The sequence below is a fragment of the Mya arenaria genome, chromosome 17 (genome assembly GCF_026914265.1).
Source record: "Mya arenaria isolate MELC-2E11 chromosome 17, ASM2691426v1".
NCBI classification, from domain to species: Eukaryota; Metazoa; Mollusca; class Bivalvia; order Myida; family Myidae; genus Mya; species Mya arenaria.
In genome coordinates, this window is record NC_069138.1 from 44,176,687 (window position 1) to 44,202,709 (window position 26,023).

General features: G+C 34.1%; 2 protein-coding genes and 1 pseudogene across 2 annotated transcripts in view; 1 reads left to right on the forward strand and 2 right to left on the reverse strand.

The window, feature by feature from the left end:
- Nucleotides 1–5,528, reverse strand: part of LOC128223519 (interferon-induced protein 44-like) — a 29,627-nt gene extending 24,099 nt beyond the window's left edge. The window contains exons 1-2 of the mRNA XM_052932797.1: nucleotides 5,523–5,528; nucleotides 2,553–2,583 (exon numbers count right to left, since the gene is read on the reverse strand). Coding sequence (XP_052788757.1) covers nucleotides 2,553–2,583; nucleotides 5,523–5,528 — 37 coding nt within the window. The remainder of the gene's footprint in view (nucleotides 1–2,552; nucleotides 2,584–5,522) is intronic.
- A 4,269-nt stretch (nucleotides 5,529–9,797) lies between these two features.
- Nucleotides 9,798–20,071, reverse strand: LOC128223520 (interferon-induced protein 44-like). The gene is made up of 7 exons (XM_052932798.1): nucleotides 19,944–20,071; nucleotides 17,856–18,434; nucleotides 17,399–17,487; nucleotides 16,924–17,121; nucleotides 15,382–15,494; nucleotides 13,973–14,202; nucleotides 9,798–12,632 (listed from the first exon to the last, which is right to left on the reverse strand). Exons 2-7 carry the CDS (start codon nucleotides 18,388–18,390, stop codon nucleotides 12,253–12,255), a joined length of 1,545 nt encoding a protein of 514 aa, XP_052788758.1. The 5' UTR covers nucleotides 18,391–18,434; nucleotides 19,944–20,071; the 3' UTR covers nucleotides 9,798–12,252.
- Nucleotides 20,031–25,429, forward strand: LOC128224542 (interferon-induced protein 44-like; annotated as a pseudogene).
- Nucleotides 25,430–26,023: the final 594 nt, after the last annotated feature.

The window sequence follows — 26,023 nt, forward strand, 5'->3', positions numbered from 1 at the left end:
CGAAGTAAGAAACTACAGGAATGGTCGAAATAACAAACTTCAAGGATTATTTCAAATAAGCAACTACAAGGATGGTCAAAGTAAGAAACTACAAGGATTCTCGAAGTAAGAAACTATAAGGATGGTGGAATAAGAAAACTACAAGGATGGTATAAGTGACAAACTACAGGGATGGTCGAAATAAGAAACTACAGGGATGGTCGAAGTAAGAAACTACAGGGATGGTCGAAGTAAGAAACAACAGGGATGATCGAAGTAAAAACCTGGGAAGGTCGAAGTAAGAAACTACAGGGATGGTCGAAGTAAGAAACTACAGGGATGGTCGAAGTAACAAACTACAGGGATGGTCGAAGTAAGAAACAACAGGGATGGTCGATGTAAGAAACAACAGGGATGGTCGAAGTAAGAAACAACAGGGATGGTCGAAGTAACAAACTACAGGGATGGTCGAAGTAACAAACTACAGGGATGGTCGAAGTAAGAAACAACAGGGATGGTCGATGTAAGAAACAACAGGGATGGTCGAAGTAAGAAACTACAGGGATGGTCGAAGTAAGAAACTACAGGGATGGTCGAAGTAAGAAACTACAGGGATGGTCGAAGTAAGAAACAACAGGGATGGTCGAAGTAAGAAACTACAGGGATGGTCGAAGTAAGAAACTACAGGGATGGTCGAAGTAAGAAACAACAGGGATGGTCGAAGTAAGAAACTACAGGGATGGTCGAAGTAAGAAACAACAGGGATGGTCGAAGTAAGAAACTACAGGGATGGTCGAAGTAAGAAACAACAGGGATGGTCGAAGTAAGAATCTTCAGGGATGGTCGAAGTAACAAACTACAGGGATGGTCGAAGTAACAAACTACAGGGATGGTCGAAGTAAGAAACAACAAGGATGGTCGAAGTAACAAACTACAGGGATGGTCGAAGTAAGAAACTACATGGATGGTCGAAGTAAGAAACAACAGGGATGGTCGAAGTAAGAAACTACAGGGATGGTCGAAGTTAGAAACTACAGGAATGGTCGAAGTAAGAGACTACAAAAAAAGTTGAGGCTTAAAGCTACAGGGAAATATTAAGAAAGAAATTATTACCGATACAATAAAGATAATCTCATCACGAAACCCTCTGAAAATAAAACAGCGATATTCGGTCTACTGCCCTGACTTCAATGAAGGCAAAGGAAAAATTGTTTTCTGTAATTGACTTTTTCTTGAATAAGTTTTCTCATTGTCATAATTTGTGGTTAACATAATAAGTATTCCATAGAAATGTCAATGGGATGAGATGGTGTATGAACACGCAATATTTCACCAATTTGATGAAATACTGTTTTCAAACAAATTTCAATAAACATCTTTGTCAATTAGTTTAACATAGCTAGATTTCAATGCCTTATTCCATTGAAAAGAAAGTCTATTTACGCTCTCAGCAGATTAGAACAATACGTTTGAAAACTACAAAGTGCCTTGAATTTAGCTTAGCTAAGTTTATATTTATTATCCGATTGACTTGACTGATTGAAACGACATCATTGCCATGTGAACACATATTGGTACGTTGCGGGTGTATAACCCGCCTATTCATTAATCAGTTCCACGTGATACGAATATGTATACAACACTCGCTACCAAAGGCGCAGTCGGTGACTTCGATGTGTGAGAGCGATCGACATGCAAAATATGTTTGAATTTGAGTCTTGACACTTGGACAATTGAACTAAAGCTATGTTGCCTAAAATGATATTAGTTTCTTTCAGACAGCTGTTGCATGTTATACAAATTTGAATACTGATACATATATACAAGTATTAAAACGTATTCAATCCAAACAAAAAAAACTCATCGTTTTCTTATCTTTCAAATCCCGAACTAATCTACAGCCTACCATGGTGAGTGTACTTGTTACTCAGAAATGACAAATGAACAAACATTTTGTAGCAAATAAAATGATAAAAGTCGCTAGAGGAGCGCCTGTCTTAATTTTGAAGTACATTGCAAATACTAAACTTGTCCGAAATCGAACCCAAACAAGTGTTTCATTGCCTTTATATATTGCAAAACAAATTTCACAATGTTTAAAATAATAATTTTCACATTAACTCTTAAAATTCGAGCTGAAACTCGCATTTATATGCAGAGAACCAATCAGCTTATCATAGGTTAAGTAACATAAGGTTACATAAGCTCGTAAACAAATTCGACGTTATACTGATCGGTTACTTATATAAACAAAACGTGTCGGTAACATTTCTTTGGTTGTTCTGGGTTAAAATCATGGTTAAAAATATTTACAATGCAAATACTAGGACTCTGTCTGGTGTGTAACATTTATTTGCTAGCGTGCCCTCCTGCGTTATTATATCATGAACGCACCCAAAAACGAACACTCCTGAAAATGTAGTATTGTTCTATTCTAAAAAAAACGACAGATACATGCTAAATATTGACATATTAATATTATAAGACGCGTAAATAAGAATATCTGTTTACAATTTTCAATGGACAGGGGTATATAGATAAATACTCAGATTGTAAGAAAAGTGAATACTTACCAACAACTAATTCCGATGAACTTGCTTTAATCTATGTTGTAACACAACCGCTTTCATGTCCGTGAATAGTTGGACAATCGCTGCATAACATGCTTTATAAAAATAAAACGGTTATCTTCTAATTTATTCACTTGTTTTTCATATAAACTGGTCGCTGGTCAGGCGCAGTGGTTATTTGCCTTTGTCAGTGGAAGCATGCACTTGTAAAACCGTCATATATTCACGAGCGTACGAGTCAGAAATATAAAGCACAGGGCACCAGTCAGTAGTGTATGTTTCGATCCAGGCGATAACGCGCACACTCCTTTATGCAGCAATTATATTCACAAGTACAAAAGTTGCTGCAAGATGCAGCAATTGGATGTTAGCGCGGGACAACTATTGGTTATGCATGTACATATGTCGAGTCAGAACGAAGTAAATAAAGTAAGGGCTAATATTGACTGTAGAGGGCAGTGAAATGAAGTTACGTTGTTTGGAAATGAAATGAAAGCCGTTGTAAATTCAATAACAATTGATGGTATACATATGACAGAAACCACAATTGTATAAAATAACTTTATTCATGAACTGTATCAATATATACACATTTATAAAATACAACATGACCACAATGGTGTTTTTCTTTTTGAGTGGCGGATAGCTGAAATGTGAAATATGCCAAAATGATTTGGTCAAGTCTGGGCAAAATTCGCAACGTTGTGATTTTGAAGTACTTTGATATAATGTTGACTTTAACAAGAGTAGCACCAAAGGTTTATCCAAAAATAAATTTGGGAGATCTGCTTAAAACAATGTACACCTTTTGCTTATAATCTGAGAAACAAGTTAGTGTTACAAAGCCATTGTTTCTAACTGAAAAACATAGCACAAAAATGTTTGCTTATTTAACTGATTTAAGCACAATTAAAAAAAATACATTTAATATTTATAAACTGAAAGAAGTTGGTTATCTATGAGCTTAAAAAAAGAAGTGTGATCACTATTAATAATGTAATTTTCCTTGTTGTGTGGCGTAGAAGATGTATAGGCATGCATAAGGGAATAAGAAAGCTGTTTAAGAAGTGTGCATGGTGCTAAGAGTGAAAAAGAAAACCATGATTCTGAAATAAACATGCTCTTCAAGTCCAAACATAGAATAAAATAGCATACATAGTAATTTAAACGTAAGTGGACACAAAGTAATGACTTAAAAACAGTGATCATATTATAAGCTGTTGAACATACGTACTTTAGAACATATAATATACAGAACATACATAACACAATATCAATATTTGCATTGTTGGTATTGGTAATAGCCGAAATTACAGAATTGTTTAAGTCTAAAGGGAAGAAATGACAAGAAGTATTTTTAAGAAATTAAAAAGAAATGTGTAAGGTTTTGAAATGGAAATTAACATTTTTGTCTAGACTCAAGCCACATGTAGTAGAAGTATGAACATTTTAAAACAAAAGAAAAGCAATGCCACAATAGAAAGGCAATGATACATTAGGAAGGAAATGTTTAAGTCACGGAAGTTTAAGTTTGTCAAAGGAAACATGTTTTGTATAATATATTATAGTAACACTTTTTGGTAATTAGCATTACGTAATCAACATGCAATATGCATTTTTAAAGGGACTGTACACCAGATTGTTTTTCTGTCACGATTCTCAGGACAATTATTTAATAGTATGTGTTACGTTTTGATATCATAATTTTAAAAAAGTACCAAATTGTATTTTTTTTTTGTCGGAGACCGTTTTCGAACCCGTGTCGCCAAAATTGAAGCCCAAAGTAGTATCCACTGTGCTGCAAAGGCTCACTCCAAACGAGTGGTATATTTAACCTATATACCTAACTTGTTAATATCACTTGAATACATCGACATGCCAAATCACGCATAAGGAATGAATTCTACAGTATACAAGTAAAACCTGTACTTCAATGGAAGGACGTAAGCGACACAGTCAAGACAGTGTTTATTTCGGTCCGTATAAATATTGATAAAACAATAACTATCTAGCATCAAATGTTATGTGTACTGGATTAAAAGGATACTATTTCAACTTGGAAAATTCAAGGTACTGTTTGTTTTATGTGAAACAATCTTGTTATGGCCGAAAACACGAATTATAGTGAGGTTGATAAGACAGTCATGAGTTTAAATGGCGGACATGATGTACCTCTGGTATTTCTCAGAGAGAGAGATCTATTTGGGAATAGAAAGCCGACCCAAACTGAATGGTTAAAGCATGAAGAGTTGTATAAAGCAATAGGCCGAAAGGTAAATGCTTCTCATATATGTGGGCTACAAAGAGTTGGTGCCATGTGGAGAATATATCTCGATAGTCTGGAGGACAAAGTAATATTGATGTCCGACGGGGTGCCCATAAGGGGTAAAACTGTCAGTGTACTGTCTACAAATCCTGGTAGACTCGATGGAGAAAACACAATCAGAGTTCGTGTTAAAAATATCCCGCTGTCAGCCGATGATGGGATAATAACCAGAAAATTAACGCTCCATGGTATCGAAATAATTCGTGTCATTCGCGAGAAACTAAGGATTGATGGCAAACTCACTAATTGTGACACCGGCGACAGACTTTTGATTGTTAAAGCGTCGACCCTTCATGAGCCTCTTCCTAGTTTCATGGAATTCGCTCAATTTAAAGGCCGTGTCTTACATAGCGGTCAAAACAAATTGACTGGCACCAAAAGCGACATTATTTGCTCCAAATGTACGCAAATTGGTCACAAATTCAGTGACTGTCCCAACGACTGGGTGTGTAGGAACTGTACAAATATTGGCCACAAGCAAACAGACTGTCCAGATTTAAATGACTCTGATTCTGGCTCTGAAACTGATAAAGAATCGGATTCCGAATCAGTCTCAATGCCACAAAGTCAGGGCAGCAGCCCCCAAAAGCCACAAGACACCGATCAGGTTAACAGAGGGCGCATATCGGATACCAGTCTAAACAAACCGGCATCCTCGAGAAATGCGAGGTCCAGTAGCTGTAGCGGTCAACTCTCAATTGATCGCTTTATAAACATGTCGAGTGCAGAAAACAATACCGCAACTCCAAACAAAGGAAAAGTAGGCCATGCACCGGAGAGGTCGCCTCCCACACCTGTAGAAATCATGCACGACCGATCACAAACAAACAATGGCAAAAAGTCAAAGAAGAAAAAATAACTGTTTTCTTTCTTGGACCACACTATATTACGATGACTGACACTATCCTGTTTATGGATTATGATTTTGATTTGCGATTTTATATGATTTATCCATACGCGTTAGGCGTATTCTATCATAACAATCTATGTTGCATCAAATTGTTGTTGTATAACATAGCTACGTTTATCTTTTGTTTGATATACGTCGTTACTTTTGTTTGTTTCGCAATGTTAATACGCTTACATACGGAACTTACGCCCAGTCAATACGGAGTTGTCGTTATGGTTTGTACATACTGCACAACCCTAAATAGATATAATTTATTAAAAACCCACACACAGTTTAATAAGAAACTGGTGTTTTTTTCATCTTAAAGTTCATATTGCACACCCTAATATTGCCGTTAAAACAACTTACATGTCGTTTTAAACATATATTGCACAACCCTGGTTTCGCTATTTTATATAAAAACACAGTTCAATAATAAACTGGTGTAAATGCCTGTAACTTAAATAAATGACATTGCTATACCACTGGCGAATGTATTCTATCGACATAAATAACTTATTAGTTTGTAATATTAAACACCGACGGTTTTGGGAAACACACGCTTATTTTGTTTTGCCTTAATTTCCAACAATTGTACCGTTTACTCAGCCAAGCATTACTTTGATCATTTACTCTGTAGTTATTGTGGTACTTCCATGATGTTGGTTGTTATTGCTAACTATCGATGTACAATATATTTATTACGTTAATATTTTGTCAAATGCATCATATGTTTGTAATATTATACTGATGTTCAATTTATATACACACGTTATTTACTTCAATAGAAGTTTAGCCTACTTTGGTGTATTAGAATTGATAAAGGTATGGTTCCTTTAACTTTCTTATCTTTCGTTTTCTTAAATGATAAGGATGTTTTATTAAGGAGTTAACCATCGAACTTTTTTTATATAATATTTATATTTTCATGATAACTAAATCTCTGCTATGCAACAGCACATAATTCATCTTATATCCCTTAACGTTCAAGGTCTAAGAGATAGAGGTAAACGTATGCGCTTAATTCAATGGCTCAAAAATCAAAAGGCTGACATTGCTTTTCTACAAGAAACTCACTTTACACTAGATATTGAACATGTTATTAAAGATGAGTTTCATGATTGGGTACTAGTACACAGTCATGGTGAATCAAATAGTAAAGGCTGCTCTATATTATTAAAAAAAGATATTCAATACAGCATATTAGACCAATTATGTGACAAAAACGGCCGATATATTTTACTTAATACTGAAATACAAGGAATAACATACACACTACTAAATTTATATTCGCCTAATAATAGAAAAAAAAGAAATACTTTCTATTCCAACTTATTAAATATAATCTCAGAGAAAAGTTCCGGTATAAAAATAATCGGCGGGGATCATAACGATACATTAAACATAAATGATAGAATAAGAAAATTACAAACTTTCAAAGTTGATACAGTTAAAAGTTTAACAAATCTGATAAAAACGTACAATTTGTGTGATATTTGGAAAATATTTAACGCAAATAAAAGCCAGTTTACATGGAGACGAAAACATGATATAGAGAAAAGTAGAATAGATTTTTGGCTCATCGACGATAATTTTACGCCACAAATATTCTCAGCTGACATCCGACCTGCAATTATACAAACAACAGACCATATGTCAATTTCACTTAAAATAAAAATACCAAATACGCGTGGTCCGGGTTATTGGAAATTCAACAATTCCCTTCGCGACAATAAAGAATACCAAAGCAAAATTAAAACTCTCCTTACCCAATTAATCAAAATGAATATTAATCCGCAAGTTAAATGGGAATTTTGTAAAATTGAAATTAAGGAAAAAACAATAGAATTCTCTAAACAATTTTCAAGAAGACAGCATAACCATTTGAACATTTTAGAAAAAGAACTCAAACTTCTGTATGATACTCAAAATCAAAATGAAGACACTAAACGCCAAATTAACTCAGTTGAATCAGAAATAAATGATATATATAAACACAAAGCCGCAGGTGCACAGCTACGTTCTAAAGTTGACTTCATTGAAAAGGGCGAAACTAATTCTAAATTATTTCTGAATCTAGAAAAATCTCGCCAAAGCAGAAAAGTTATAAATTCCTTAAAAATAAACGGAGACAGAATCATTCAAACTGAGGAAATATTAAACGCAGAAGTAAAATTTTACAATGATTTATATACAAGTGTTTTAAATGATAATGTAGAATATGAGCATTATTTAAATAGTATCAACATTCAGTCTACTTTAAAATCTGATTTAGCCGACAAATGCGAAGGTAAAATAACACTCCAAGAAGCAACAGCAGCTCTTAATGACATGAAGCTAAACAAAAGCCCTGGCCTAGATGGTCTAACTGTCGAATTTTATAGAGCCTTTTGGGATATTATTGGTAATTTAGTAGTTTTGGCACTAAATGAAAGTTACAATAAAGGCGAACTGTCTTATACTCAGAAACAAGGTTTGTTTTCATTACTGTATAAAAAAGACGATCCAGAAAATCTTGAGAATTGGCGTCCGATATCTCTTTTAAACATAGATTATAAACTCGCAGCAAAAATTCTAGCAAATCGTCTTCAATTGGTTCTTCCGAGTATTATAAGCCTTGATCAGCAAGGGTACATAAAACATAGAAATATATGTTTTAATATTAGATTAATAGAAGACGTAATAGACTATACTGATATTCTCAATCAAGAGCAATACTATTTTTAGATTTTAAAAAAGCCTTTGACACAGTTGAATGGCCGTTCATGCTTAATATTTTGACTAAATTTGGCTTTAAAGAATCTTTTATCAAATGGGTTAAAACCCTTTACTGCAATATAACATCAAAAATTTCAAATAATGGATGGATATCTGACTCATTCTATCTACATCGTGGAGTCCGTCAAGGATGTCCTCTATCTGCTTTGCTTTTTATAATAGTTGTTGAAGTTCTATCAATGAAATTAAAAAGTTGTGAAATGTACGAAGGTATAAAGATACAGGAAAAACATATAAAAGTTACACAGCTTGCTGATGACACAACATTATTTCTTAAAAACCAAAATGAAATACCTATTGTTCTTGAAATAATAGATACCTTTGGAAAACATTCAGGTCTTAAACTTAATCGGACAAAAACGCATGGTCTTTGGATAGGTAGATCAAAATACAAAAGTATCAAATTGATTCATGGTATTAATTTTACAACTGAGTACATAAAATCTCTGGGGGTTTTCTTTGGCAATGATAAAGATAAATGTGTAAATTTAAGTTGGACTGAAAAAATCGAAAAATGTAAACAACTTATTAATTCATGGAGTAAACGAAAACTCACCTTTTTTGGGAAGATAACTGTTATAAAGTCATTACTTTTTCCAAAACTAGTATACTTAGCCCAAAATATAGTTACACCCGATTTCATTATTAAGACAATTAACTCGATGATCTTCGAATTTTTATGGAACGGAAAAAGAGACAAAATAAAGCGCACAACAATTATTGGAAATAAACTTGAGGGTGGTTTAGATATGCCAGACTTTGGACTTTTCTCTAAAACTATGAAATTAAAATGGGCAACACATCTTATAAGCAAAACTAATGCTAACTGGAAAATTATACCATCTGTACTGCTTGACCAGTTCGGAAAGAATTTCCTCATCTTTTACATGAACATAGAATCTATCAAATCTTTACAACCTATCACATATAAACTAACCAAATTTTATAATCAACTACTTTCAACGTGGATTCATTTTAAACAACTGAATGCCAACCAAACTAAAATACCCAATACCTTTTATGATATTAGAAAAGAAATTATCTGGGGCAATAAATTTATAAAACATAATAATAAAAGCTTACTGTTTAAGAATTGGATTGAATCGGATTTAATATTCGTAAACGACATACTTTCAAATACTGGCACTATAGACACCAATCTGATTCTAGATAAACTTAAAAACAAAACTAATTGGATAGCGGAACTAAATATAGTTAAAAAAGCCATTCCGATCCAATGGAAAATATCTGTGAAATCAAATGAATCAATAAATACTAATGTCAATTCAAAACTTTTAATAAGGTTTGGGAACAAACTAATTAACGAAATGACAAACAAGGAAATATATCAGCTCTTTGTCCGGCAAATTTTCGAAACACCGTATATCCATAGATACTGGAATAAACGTGTACAAGAAAGTATCGAGTGGAAATCATGGTATTATATAGTTCATGAATCTATCGTTGACAACAAAGTTAAACAATTCAAAATTAAATTATTAAATAATTTAGTGGCGACTAACTTAAATTTATTTACATGGAAATTGAGAGACAGTCCCCTGTGTATGTGTTGCAAGGAAGTTGAAGATTATCAACATTTTTTTATCCATTGTTCTTCATTATCAAATGTTTGGTCGACGATAAATGCCTTATTTAAAAAATGTGGTATAAAGAAAATGTTTAATGATATCAAATATATTGTAATAGGATATAAGATACACCAAAAAGAATACAACTGTGTGAATATTGTTTTAAGTCAAATATGTTACTGTATTTATAAAACATACTTCATATGCGACCGGAGAATGAAGCCCATAAACATATTGTCTTATTTATATTACGATCTGATTGCTTTAGAAACATACCTACGAATACAAAATGTCAATTACCGATTCCTAAATGACTTTATAAAAAACCTTAAGTACATTCAATAGATACTTTGAGTGTATATATTTTTTTTAAATCTTTGTCTATGTATTACTTTATTACCTGTGACATTGTTGCTTTTATTATCTAATAAACGGACTGTTATACTTTAGCAGTTCCAAAAAGAAAAAGAATTCTACAGTATATATTTTTCTATGATCACGAATTTTATTAGTTTTTTTAATTTATTTTTAATAACCCCCTTTTTGAATTGGGTGTAATTTACGAAGCTACCCTTGGGGTACTCCTCACGCAATATTATTGCTGTCAATTTTTCTATTTCCGGTTTGTTGAGAAAAACTTCTCTGCTATTCAGTCTTATAGTTTATTATTAGCTGTGTGAAGTTAGCTAAACATACGACATTGGACATTGGACAGGATTTCAAAACTGAATGTCACGCTAGCACGGCATTGGATATTTATAATCGGATGTTATGCTAGCAAGACATTGGACATTGGACATTAAAAAATGAATGTCGTGCTGGCACGACATGTCATTGGGATCTCAAAAATGAATGTTGTGCTAGCACGACATTGGACATAAGACATTCATAAGTGCACACAGACAAATTAATATTATACTGAAATACATGCTGCCATTATTTCACTAAAGTATTCACATTGTTGAATGTCAATACAAATAGACATAAGAAATGATATAGAACAGGTACAAATGAATATATTATGAATGAAAATGCATGAACACCTAGTAATAATTCGTCTGCGAATAACAAAACCAGGATATCTAAGTAGTGAATTATGTTGTCTAAAAATATTCAATTTTAACTCCCTCATTATGTTTTGTGTCACATTTCTTTGTGAGTAACCTTGGTTTATGGCAGAGAGCTTATCACCGATTCTTTGTTCCTACTACTTAAATGATTTACTGGATTTCTTCAAATCTCGACAAGTTTAGCAGGATACTGACTTATGTCGTGGTCGATAAGAAACACAGCTGCCAAGAATATGCATCAAGTAAATATATGCTTGCTTTACTTTTTTTCATAAGGATTGCTTTCCAAAAATACCGTTATAAATATATTATTAGGAATAGTCAAACGTATTTTAAAGCATAAATACCGCAATAAAATATGTGATCCGCTTAACAGCTACTTATGTTGCATCGACTACTATTAAAATGAAACAAAAATGTTACTGCTGTAATGATAAAATAAATCTTAACTTCATGTTCTGCTTTTTTCTGTTTCCCGCAAACATATTAAACCGCATACACGAGTCCTCTTCGATGATTCATTCGCGTACTTTCTTTATGAATTGTGCGAGTTTAATGATTGACCTTCATAAGTAGGAAATATTCATGTCTCCTTTTTTCAATATATATATGAAAAAGTACAGGCTCAGTAGCCAAACGTTTAAACATAAACCCCGTTTAATGGCACAGGGTAAACACCAAAGACATAGAACACAAAAAAAATAACAACCAAGAAAGATGGAACAACTGCACAAAACTCCACAAACAACACAGTGCATAATTATATACTGTAAAAAAACTAGGTGTGTTTATCAAGGATTGATAATAACATCATTCCTCTTCGCAGGTCAAGTGTCAATTGCTGTATCAGTGCCAATAGTATAAACTTTAAACAACATCCTTACGATTGTTCCTGTTTACCTCAGGACTATTTCAATACAAGTTTCAAGGAATTCAATAAATAATTATAATAAGTTATAATGCATGGCGATCAAAACGATGGAACATAGTATCATTTCAATCAGAGTCAGAGTTCCCCTCAGGGTCAGGCAGATATATATATAGCATCATTTCAATCAGAGTCAGAGTGCTTCTCAAGGTCAGGCAGATCCTGATGCAGCTTCAGTCTCCAGTGCCAATTAATCGCACTCAGAGAAGATGAAATGTTCCGGAAAATGCCCCTGTCGTTCAAAATGCCATCCATATAGTCCTCTGCGAAGTGCAATAATTTGCGCAAAGCAAGAAGAGCCAAAATATCCACTTCTTCTCGTACCTCCGCCTCTTCCTCATAATTCTTAACAGGCAGAATACTGTACCTCGGAAAGCCAAACATTTTAGAAGCTTTAGAAACAGCGTCTTCTACCTTTTTGCTATTCAATGCATGCAGTGGACTTTCTTTCACGTAGTAGTCAATAACATCCACCTTCGTAATCAGCATAGCTTGTTTTATGTCTGTAAAAGAACTTTGATACATAGTAAACATTAGTAACATACAGTACACGTGCATACGTTTACAGTAGATAACCATGTAAAACATACTACAGTAAAGATGCGATCGCTCGAGAACGCCGGGTCCGAGCTGAGACCTCGAGAGAACCGATGTTTCGAGCGACCCGAGTTTCAATTTTCCAGTCTGTTATGAACTATCTTCCAGTGTATTTTAAGTCTTTAGTCGTCAAACTGACTGTTTACTACGGCACCGATTATGTGTTGCGTTATGGAAATCGCTCATATGTTCAAAGGCTGTCGTATACTAAATGTAAAAGAAAACAAGACAATTATGAATGAATAAATAGTTATGTTTATTTTTTAACAAACAGCACTTTTTCTAAACAACCTTTAAATATGACAGTACAAATTATGACATTAGTCAGATTTTAAGTTTCGGGAAATCAAAGATTGATGATTAGCGCATCATGTCTGTCTTTAAACTCATAATTATCTTCTCAAATGCCCTTATCAACTATCATCGGTCATGTGTAAACAGTGTTAAACGGTTTTCGCATCTTATCAAATTTCCTTTCAACTGTCATTGCAATTTTTTACAACTTGCGAACACCTAGCAAATATGTGTTAATTTGGGAACACGTGTTCGGGAAAAAGTGTGTTATTATGACCTCGATGGAGCCATATGGTTTTGTGCATGATTAGGTATTTGGGAGCGGCTATTGAGCTCTACTCCTCGACTTATTTAGGTTTCGATGCAACGCCAGTATATTTCATATGAAAATAGAAGGAAAAATGTTCGGGACCAAGCTCCCATCTCGAACGTCCACCTGTTCGAACGACCGCAATTTTACTGTTTTATACATCATACTATATAACAAAATATCATCTCTCGCTGGTTTTATTGGTTTTGTGTGATTTTTAGCTCGATATTTGCACCGAATAGACTGTTAAAATAATATAAGTATGGAAAACTTTCATTGTAAACAACCGTTTTTTGGTGAATGTTGTCCTGTCTGGGACGGTAAATGTTCGTTCAGTTTAAAATGTTATTGGTCAAGGCATGTCTACAATATCCACCTACCAAACAAACGTACAGAAACTTTGATTGTAATGTGGTTATTGTAGTTGTGAATTTGTGTCATTGTGCTTAATCTAAGTAGGGATTCAGAAAACGGGGATGCTTGACGGATTCAACGGCAGTACTAACTGTAAAGCTAGATATGACCCGTTTACTAAAGTATCACAAGTATACAGTATCCCGTATTGCTAGCTATATGCTATACTACCAAATACATTTTTCAATGAGATGAGGGCATACCAAACCAAAGTACATTAATACTTACTATCTCTAGCAGCAAGTTCTACGAACTCCTTCATTTTGTTCACCACAGCTGAGGTGAGTGTATCCAAAGTTGACGCATCAATGACAAATACCACACAATGAACCTTGTCCGCTAAGCTCGGCTTCTTCGAAAATAGCAGAGACGGAAGGCTCCGCATGAAACTGAAATTTAATTGACTGTAAAATATAAATGCGATACATGAATATAAATATGATACATAACTTTTAATTCTTTACATCTAAATTCTTAAAGAGACACTCTTATTCAAAATCAATGAATACATATGTATAACAAACATACATTTTGACTGATAAACCTTTAACTACTTACTAAATAATGCATTTATGGTAAATATTAATTACTGATAACAAGATTGTAACCGTGTATTTTATAGCAGAAAGCGCAAAAATATTAAATGATTGGTGAATGCTAAAATATTTACTGTGGTATACTATAGTCTCATAAGGTAGAAATACTGTGTTTTGTGCTCATTTCTTTCCAATTAAACTCTGTATCCTTCATAAAAACCATTGTTTTCGACATTTCCTTATCTTTTTTTGGAATAATAAAACAATATTATAAATTGTGTTAAATCTTATTTGGGAGTAAGAGTGCATCTTTAAAATAGGTATATGTTGAAACGTTTATCGTAAGTAATTAAAATGTGAGGTTGGGTACTCAAACACTGTAAAAACTACTATCAAGCCCGGTTGTCAAACATTTTAGAATTAATCCTGCATGGAATCAAAGAGTGTATATAGATTAAACCGGATTCAACTCCCAGTGAGCTCCTGTTCCACCGACCGTCCCAATACGGATGTTTGTTTATTTGATTTCATCAAGGTTTGCCCGCATCCATTGGCTGCATTATGGCTTGACCCCGCCGTGACGCCGTCACGACTTAATAAATACGGAGACCCAGACATTTGCTCATAAACATGGCTTGGTGCATGATTGGTCTGTCTGTGTTGTTTGATTGCAGTCTTTCTGTTCATTTGCACGTTTTGTGAATCTCGATCAGGAAATATTGGACATTTCCCTTGCGCTTTTACACATGGACATCGTTAGGTTTTTGGCTAATGCGCTTGTACCCTTAGTTTTTAATACTTATTAAAATGTCGAGTAACCAGATTGATGTTCTGGTTTGTTATTTTCACGCTTTTTTATGACCAAAGGCATTAACTGACATGAAGAATGTGTCTTACGAGCTAGTGTCTCTAAGTTAAATATTGCAACAGTTATGTATAGAGCCATGCCGTTGATTTTGACTTTATAGGGGCAACTGCTAGTTAAATGGGTCTTTTAAAAAGGAAACAAATGTTGGTTGAATTTTAAAACAATAAACTCGATTGAATATAATAAGATAATAAAGCCTTCACCACATAGTTTTCGGGCATGCGACCGTTCATAGGTAGTCAAACTCTTTAATGTTGATTCCCAGATCTGGCTCCAGACCTCGAGTGTCACACAGGCGGATATGGAGCGAACCATTCTTCTTTGTAGGCACAGGGAAGGTCTGGTACTACCAAATACAAATTTTGTTCATATCTTTATCAAACTGTATTAAAACATGTGTTTAATAACATACAGGCTTACAATCTTGTTTACTTGCGCTAGTTGTTTTACATAAGGTTATATTATCCTAATCCACCCTTGTCACAACCACCATATTTGGAGATGTTTACGACATTTGATCAACACGTGAACATGCAGTAAGGCATATTTATTTCGGATGTGAAACTAAATTTTCACGACATTTTAAGACATAATCTATAAGAATAAATAAATTCAATCCAGTGTCATTTAATATTAACATTATACCTTTTTATTGGAGGAGGCATTTAAAGGGAAACAAAATGCATCAATGTATGTATCATTATGAGAATCTAACCATTATCTCATTAATAAGCTTACAGAGTTTTTCAAAATGTATACCGTGAATCAGGTCTTATTTGCATAACTTGTTTAAATTTAATAGTATTTGGATGTCTAATATATTTATTATCAAGACAACTTTTTTATTTACCAACAAATTCTTGACATTCCAACAAATAATGATATTCATCTCCTATGCTATTATCATTACAAAATAAACATTTTCTATCGTTGTATTCTACATTATTTCAGCTTCCAATTTCCACAGGTAATTTGTTATTTCTAGTTCTAAATTTTATCATATATCGCAAGAGTTTGTAAGGTGTCTGTACAAGATAATTTTCAAATTCAAACTTTTCTTTATACAATCTATAATTTATACATTTTCTATAGGTATTTATAGTAGAAAACCATTCATTAATGAAGAGATCGGACAATTTTTGATAAACAGTTTTCTTTAACCATGATCTGTTTAAAAAGTCATGACTCTGCCAAATGTTAATATGCCCGCATTAAATCAATATTTCCTTAATATTACGAATCCACTGGAAATGGGATTGTCGTGGATTTTCGGAAAACATAAATCTACTTAGGACAATATTATATAAAGATACAGTAAGTTTAGGTAACGGCGGGGTTATTAATTTTGACCAAAAGTTTTCACCAGCGTCATTAAAAAACATATTTTAACGAGTGTTGAAGCCACGAGCGAAAACATACCTTTTCTATGATCACTCAAATATTCAGCTACAAAAAAAATGTTTGAAAAATGGGATCGCCATTTCCCTAATAAACTGTAAGTTGTGTTTATATCTAAACAATCTTTATTTTACATATGTGATCATTTTTAATTCAAATAATTGTTTTGACATTAATTTATTTAATGATTCAAAAGTGAGGCAGTCAGTTTTTATCAAAGGAAAGTAACTACAAATTGATTTTAAAACAAGTTCTTCAAATTGATATTTTCACTGCTGTTATTTCACTGATAACAAAATATGAAACACATTATTATATTCAAGTTAAATAATCAACTTGATACATAAGTAAAAAATAAAGAATACTATATCACTTACACATTTTGTAAAGCTATGTCCTTGTTCGCCACAGGCCGCTCTCTGAACAATTCTGCCTTTAAATGCGGAGTACACGGTGTTGACAAAACTTGATTTTCCAGCTCCTACAGGACCGACAAGCAACACCCTGTAATCCTTGAGTTCTAGTTCAGGACATGGCTTCAACGACGCTATTTCTTGCAACAGTTCCTGTTTTAGCTGAAATAAATTCGAATTTTATTAGAAGTGTCGATACAATTATTTATAAAGATATATTAATATATACTTTAGGATATATGTATGTGGTATACTGCTACGTTGCGAGTCTCCATCAACTTATGATAACCCTTCTAGCTTTTCCAATAAATAAATGTAACCTAGGTGTTGACCGATGTAAGATGCTATCTAGTTGTTTGTTTGTTTTTTAAAAGGGTTCCTATAGGTTATTCTGAAGAGAAACACTTTTGGTATTTTAAAAACGAAACGGACTCCATACCTCCTCGTTGAACTCCTGTTGCTGTCCCCATGGTGACGGCTCCTTGTCATCTGTTCCTACTGATACGCTTGTGGTTCTTGATGGCTGAACTAGTAGGCAGTGGAAACAGTAAACTATAGCGATTTATATTAATGTCACACAGCAAAGCAACTTCTTTGTATGTGTTTGCAAGTTACAAGCATTGAGAAGTAAATAATGTTTATAGGATATTTGAAGATTAATATTCAAATCATCATCATCGTCATCATCATCATCATCATCATCATCATCATCAGCATCATCATCATCATCATCAGCAGCAGCAGCAGCAGCAGCAACAACAGCAATAACAACAGCACTAAGATCAGCAGCACCACCACCACCACCAGCAACACCACTTACAGTAGCAACAACAACGGCAGCAACGGCTTGCATTTTATTTGTCATTTTTATCATAAGCAGTAGCAGCAGTACTTACCTCCAACGCTATATACCTCTAAACCTGTAACTTGTAAATTTCCATTGTTGATATCATTCCATGATGACACTCCTAGCATGGAGTAATTGGATCCAAAGGTAGAGCGTCCGTTTAGTTTGAAATATTCACCAGATGGTTTAATGGTGCCAGAGAAACAGTCCAGATCATATCCTGTATTTCCACCAAACATTGGCCCATTCGTTGAACTACAATATATACTGTAAGAAGCATTCTTTGTAGAGAATTTTCTAACTGCATGGTCGCCAGAATATCTAAGCTGGAACAGAAATGCCCTGTCGTCTCTTGTTGAGGCATTGATTCCTGACCAACTGGCCGAGGTGTAACCACCATAGACGGAGCCTTGTTCGTTGTATAAGACGGTGACTGTTGGACCCTGGTAGTCACACCGTTGGTGGAATGCAAATGAGGAGCAACCATCTCGTGTGATGCTATAGAGTAGGGCGAACCGCCGGGGACCAAGTTCTATCCAATCCTCCAATTGTTTCTGGTCATTTACAGAGAGTTTCCCGTCCATAATGCTCCTTTTATTTGTAGTAATCTTATCCCCTCATTGACCTCCTGTATTACACGTTAATGAAGATGATTTTTTAAGATACAAAATCAGTGAGTTAGAAGGAAAACACACGGCATTACTTTATTTAAAAGAAACGGCATAAAGCATTACTTTTTGTGACGAATGTTGATCGTAGGTTACCTTTATGTATAAATTCGTTTTTTACGTCTAATTTGTTTTGAGAAAAGATATTTTAATGGTACTTAACACCTCAGTATTCCGGCTGATGTAAAGTAACTCCAAAATAACGCTCTGTTTCGATATTTATCAAACAGTTGATGATAAATTGAATGATATTTGATTAAACCGACAAACTACTATAACATTTGAGAATAAGGACATTTGGCTATTGTGAAACACTACCCGTGCTAATAATGTTTATGTTATACACTTGGCATTCAGTCAATTCCTTTGAGAACTATATTTGTTACGTGCCTAGGCTAGCTTATTCTCAAAAGATAATAACAATGTTCATCTACTTTGCCAAATCATTGCTTTACAAATTATTGGTTTCTGGTTTAAAGTAGAAATAACTACCGTTCAATTAATCATAAATATACTTCTCTTTCCTATGTCGTATATTAATAACTGGTCGATTTAATTAGAAATTTGCTCCCGATTTGATATGCATATAATCCCATGTCAAATTATTTGAATTATATGTACAACAATCAAAGAAGTCAACCAAATGATAATTGCTTTTCAAAACTTACTTTTCTATTCAAATATTCCTTATTTCTTTATCAATAATAGTTGTATAAAACAGGCGGTCTGGCCAAACTTAATGCAGACAATAATAAAAACCTATGCTCAACCATATGCGCAGCAATCAACAGTTTCGACAAATATATCTAAGTCAAATGTTATTACATAGTGTGTATTTATTGTACGTCTTAAAATCGTAACATTTATATTTAAATACGTCACAAAGGGTAATATAATCTAAGCTATAATCCTATATCCATTATGCAATAAATATTTATATCATAAATAGTTTTATGCAATGATTTGCATCAGTTAAATATTTTCGTCGTTCAGGATCATTTTATATAATTTATTCGTTTAAAAAAATCTAAGCCGGAACAAGTGGTCGAACACAGTTTTAGGCCGACCATAATTTTAATTAATGACATGAATATATGATATTGATATACTTTGCATGCCGTTTGTGTTATTTTAGTGCGCATTTGAACAATTATCTACATTTTTGTTATCCGATGGTATCAAACAGTACGATCTTAAAACTAGTAGCATGGATATTTAATGTCACCTGTATGCGTTTCACATAATTCACGTCATGTATGCTATCCTTTAAGCTTTTCATAAGCTATTTAATTATGTTGAGCTATCACATCTACACTTCTTTGTTTTTAAAATATACAAATATGTAATTGCCGCATAGTTTCTCTTTTTGAAATGCACTCCATGTTTTGTATTGAAATTGAATATATGTACTAGTGTCACCTTTCGTACATAAAGTTAATGTATTAATGCAATACATGTATGTCGTTTACCTTAATATGCCGCTGCCTGAAATCTTTCGTTATTAATAAAGGTCAAATTGACTTCCTTTTCTTTCAACGTGTCGTGAACTAGAAGCATTTATCCTCAAATGTAAACATAAACGATTATCCAGTGTTTACTTCCTGGTCAGTCTACTTTTCATTTCGATTTTCTGAAAATCGGCATATGCTAGGCTAGTGTCAATAAAGAGGACGGTTACTTGATATACATATATAAGGTCAGTCTACTCGTAGTTTTATTTATTATAATGTTTCTTTGTATGCAAAAGTTGCACTATTTTATTTCATCAAAGGAGCAATAAATACTTAATAGAACGTGTGCATATTATCAGTGAATATTAATTACAATTAGCCTGTACGTAGCGTAATCGGAGTGGTAACTCGCGTTAGATGAAAATTCTATAAATCGATTAAATATTCTTAAATCCAACAAAAAGTTGAATGTTTATGTCATATTTTATTCATTATTTAACGAATGCTTAAAATGTTATATTCAAGATCTATCTATTTAATAAATTGATCATATTGAAATATACATGAGTGCACATGCTATATCGAACAGGTAAGATTCAAGATCCTTTTCTAATCCAGAGTACATTACCCCCTACTAAAGTCCAAATGGCGGGCAAGTTGATAGACTCAGACATGGATCAACTAGAGCAGTGGATAGGGTCCGGTCCGAAGACGTTCACGTTGCTGTATAGCATCACGCGCGACGGCTGTGACCCGACGACGTTCCACCAGAAATGTGACAATCAGGGACCAACCGTCACCGTCCTGTATAACCCGCAGGGGTCTATCTACGGAGGGTATGCAGGCCAAAGTTGGAACCAAAGTGGGAACTGGATTCAGGATGCAAGTGCATTTTTGTTTCAAACGCGGTTTTCTGGGAACATAAAACAAATGAAATTTCCGAACAAAAAATATGCTTACAGTCTAAATGGGAATTCGTCTTATGGCCCCACCTTTGGAGGAGGTTATGACCTTCAAACGTTTACCAAAACAGTCTGCCAAGGCAGCGGCTACTTTGCCCTGAATGGGAACATGGCTCAGTTTGGGCACAGTTACGACAATCAAGGTATTACGGCCAACGGCATTCATAACGGAAACCTCAACGTAACGGAGCTTGAAGTATACAAAGTGGCATGTAAGTATTTTCACGATAAATATCGGTAAACATTCTGGTTTACTATAATCTGTTTAATTAAGCAGCGATTTATGAAGTCCATATAGAGCATGTAAAAATGCGATTTAAAAGAAGAGAAAAACAGAAGCAGTGGTTAATTGATATTGTTTTTCTTGCTAAATATGGCAATGAAGTTTAAATATATAATGCAAAACTTTGTTTTACGTAAACGTTAATTTTTATTTAGTATTAAGGGGTTATATTTTTTTAATTGTTTTAAATAATTTTATGTTAAAGATGGAAAAAGAAAACCACCTCCTGCAGAACTACCTGCACAACCATGGAGAAAATCTCCGGAGTGGAACCAAAAGGTGTGATTTCATATTGGGTAAATAGCAGTGAAGTCAATATATATATGGGATAAACCCGTGACCAGTCCTAGTCCAATTTTCCCTGATTCATTTATGTTGGGGGCGTGATATATTATGGGAATCCCTGCTTTGTTGCCTTTCAGTCAAATGATGTTTTCTTCGAAAAATAAATTCGTTCTTTGTCCCAAATCCTTCATTTTAACAATATCTAAAGGATGTTTGTATTTGACAATTAAGTCCACCGAACCATGGCAAGATGGCAGACTACATGTAGCATATTTCCTAAAAAGAATACATTTAAAACTAAAATAAGCCTTTCCATCGTATATTTCTCAACAGTTTCTTTCTGAGCTTCAAGAGGAGATAGAGGCGTTGAGCCCACCGGAAGATTCGAAGGTATCGGAATTTCGGATCTTGCTGCTTGGTCCTGTCGGTTCTGGAAAGTCAAGCTTCTGTAATACTGTGACCTCCGTGTTTCGGGGCAGGATCACACAGAGGTCCATTGTCGGAGATAGCATTCATAGCGTCACAACCTCGGTATAAACTTGAAGACAATTTTTGCCAAAGCCTTCATTTCAATCATTCATTTAATTCAATATATATTTTCCGCAAGGGAAAACTGAACAATTTAAAATAAATATGAGCATGAATAAATAAATTAATATTTCAAACAAATAAAAGTATGCATCTTCTACATAACGAAAACTCAGCTTGCTCAACAACTTTTGATTACAGTCTTGATTGTTTATTTAATTGTTCTCTAAAACAAAATCTTTGAACATGACATTGTAAAAAAAAATTGCTCATGGTGTTTAATTACCTAACACCTAAGCTGTCGAAACAGTCGAACGACGTTGTAACTTTGGAAATGAATGGATGGTAATATCGTTGATTAAGTGAGGGAACGCGTTGTCATAAAGTCATTCTGTTTTGAACACTCTAGTACAAGCCGTTCACTGTGCGAACGAAAAAAGGTGGGCGTCTGCACTTCCGGTTGTGTGACACCCCGGGGCTTGAGGACAATCAAGGACTTGAGGCCATGGAGACCAACTTCCTGTTAGATGGACACATGCCGGAAATGTACGAGGTGAGACAATTGCAACCTGTTTATGTTTCTACTGAATAAATGGTCCCCATAACGTTGTAACGATATCCAAAATCGAAGTAAGGAGAAATGTTGTAAATTCCCTATTCTTCAGTGTTATAAATATTTTCGTTCGGTATTTTTCAATGCTAATCGCAGTACATATTATTATAAGGGAAGCGGCTCGTTACTGATGTAGGAAAAACATGGCCCAATCCCTTTGCATATTTGATTTTATAATGTTGGTTTCGAAAATTGTGTAAGCTTTTGCATTGCTTATATGTTTCATGCAATAAGATTGTATTCAATTAAAGGCAATACACTACTTAAAATTAGTTGTGAGTGTGCGAAATCCGGGTTTTGCAAACATAAAGTGGAGGTCGTTATATCAGGAACAATATATGTTAATATTCTAGATACACTTGTAGGCATAATATATGCAGACGTTCTTATCCGCATAAAACGAGATTTGTTGGTCACATTTCAAATGGTAATGTGCGTTATATAGCAGAGAGTAGTATCCGATTATGCAGAAAGTAAATATAAGATATATCGAACTATTAGTTTTATAACACTTTATTTTCAAACATTCAAAGCCCTTATTTCCATTTTACAGTTCAATCCATCATTACCACTGCAAGTAAGTGATCCTGACTTCATACAAAATCCAAAGACAGAGGACAAAGTTCACTGCCTCGTTTTTTGTCCTGGATTCTACGACATTGGACTCCACATCGGATATCACCCCGGAAATGCTTTTTAAATTGAAAATGCTGAGGAAACTTGGAAATCAGAAAGGTATCATGAATGCATGGCAGTTAATATATCTAAATGTGTAAACTAGCCATAATATAACCTGTGGACAATTTATCCAAGACTTTTTTACAATTTGCTCCTGATTACCAATTTACTCAATTTGTCTGTAAACAAAATCAATCTACATTTGATAAAGTCTCATTTACATTTATAAATACAACAACATTCGATACAATATAATACATGTGGTCATTTTTGAATAATTATAAGAGACAGAAACTAAACAACTGGTATATCATCGTAAAATGTTCTTAAAACGCGATGGAGTTACTAGCTATCATATGTTTGAGTCGTTTCAACACCTTCTTAATGGAATTATGATAACAGCAAGGTACCGTGAATTTTCCGCATGATGTCAGACGTACTGTTAAAACCATCCAAATAGGAAGCCCACTTGAACATACTATGAAAGAAAACATGTTTGAGATAAGGTCATACTTAAGAATTTAAGTATTTAAAATGTTTTATCAGGATAAAATGATCACATTGTGCCATGTGTGCTATCAAAATGCTTTTTATTCTAACAGAAATTCCGCAGGTAATTCTTCTAACGAAGGTAGACCTGGTGGATAATGACGTAAGCAGTGAAGTATCGAAGTCGTTTGTCAGTACGAAGATAGAAGAGAAGGTAAAGAAAGCGTCCAAGCTACTCGGACTTCCGGAGAACCACGTGCTTCCGGTGAAGAACTACAACCGCGAAATGATGCTCGATGATGACGTCAACATTTTGGCACTTCTCGCGCTCCGACAGATGGCGTACTTTGCTGAGGATTACCTGGAAAACGTTCAGATGACACAGAGCAGAACGGTATCAGCCAGACGATTGAAGATGTCAAATTCCAAGTCAGAAAATCGAACTCAGTCATGCGACTTAGATTCTGCATCAGAGACAATCTAAAACAATGAAGGCGGTTACTACGGTTAACTATACACGTTTTATATATATATGCCTTTAATGGGACACTTGAAGGACAGTGTACCTCTATTAAAGTCACATTTGTTTTAATTTAATCATTTGTCATTGTTATCTTGTGTTAAAATTAAAGCATAGACATTAAACACGTACTCCTACCAACAAACAGAACAATTTGACTTGGCTACAATTAAGGTATATCAACATTTGTTTCAGCCCTTTCTAGTCAGGTAAATGTAATGTACCAGCTGCAATTTCTAATCTTATGTAAGATAAAGACATTCGCCGTTAGATGGCATACACCTGATTCTATTCCTGTTAATGAAAGCTAGTGTCAGATATGTCATGTTCATGAAGACGTATTTAATGTCTTGTAAGGTTGTTCAATATATTGTTGTTTATATAACTGATATATCCGTGAATATTTTTAAATACACCAAATGTTTCAAAATGTGTAGACAGTATTGCAACAAATTAACTCAATATACGGTTGCTGTTGTTATCAATCAGTTGATTTCGGGTGATTGATTTCAAGTATATCAAACGGTGACTTTTTGACAGCAGAATGGCAATGAAAAGGTATGTCACGTTATGTACAACCTTTGATTAATTCGTTACTTAAACTGTAAGCTAGATGCAGAAGTATCTCATTTGTACCAACCAGTTGCATCGTTGTTTGAAATATATATACTTCCATGAATATTCTGACAAAAATATGGAAGGAACATTAAGTTTAAGGTCTTTTCTATTTGTTATAATGCTGTTTTACAAATGAATCAGTGATATTAGAGGAAAACTTATGTTCAAAATCATTTTGCCAATGTCAATATTGTGAATTCCCCTCTCCTTCTGATTAATTTCCATCCAAAACACAATCCGAGTTGGGCAGGACATTGATAGGTGCATTTGACAGGGATGAGTTGTTAAGTATGGCGGTCTGGGTGGCTTAAAGTTATTATGACAACATTGAGTTATCGAATACTATTTAGTTTTGGTAGCACAAATAATGCTACAGCTGTATAATAACACAGATTGTTTTATATTATAGCTTTAACTATAAATATAGCTTCAGCAATAATTTTTGACTGTATTATTTTATTTAAAGCTGCAGCTGTTAAATTTCCATTTTAATCTTTAGCTCCAAACCATTGAACTGAATTCATCCCTAGTGTGGTGGTGTTTTCTTATTTTTATTTAAACTTTGACCTTTGATCTATATAAATAGCGTATATTTACCTAGACTGTAGGACTTTGACATTTCGCCATTGACAAATTGGCTATTTTATCTCGACATTGACACTTTAGCTATTGTGTCTCGACATTGACACTTTGGCTATTGTATCTCGCCATTGACACATTGGCTATTGTGTCTCGACATTGACACTTTGGCTATTGTATCTCGCCATTGACAGTTTGGCTATTGTATCTCGACATTGACACATTAGCTATTGTATCTCGACATTTACACATTGACACTTTGGCTATTGTATCTCGCCATTGACACATTAGCTATTGTATCTCGACATTTACACATTTACACTATGGCTATTATATCTCGCCATTGACACATTGGCTATTGTGTCTCGACATTGACACTTTGGCTATTGTATCTCGCCATTGACAATTTGGCTATTGTATCTTGCCATTGACACATTGGCTATTGTGTCTCGACATTGACACATTGGCTATTGTATATCGCCAGTGACACTTTGGCTATTGTATCTCGACATTGACACTTTGGCTATTATATCTCAACATTGA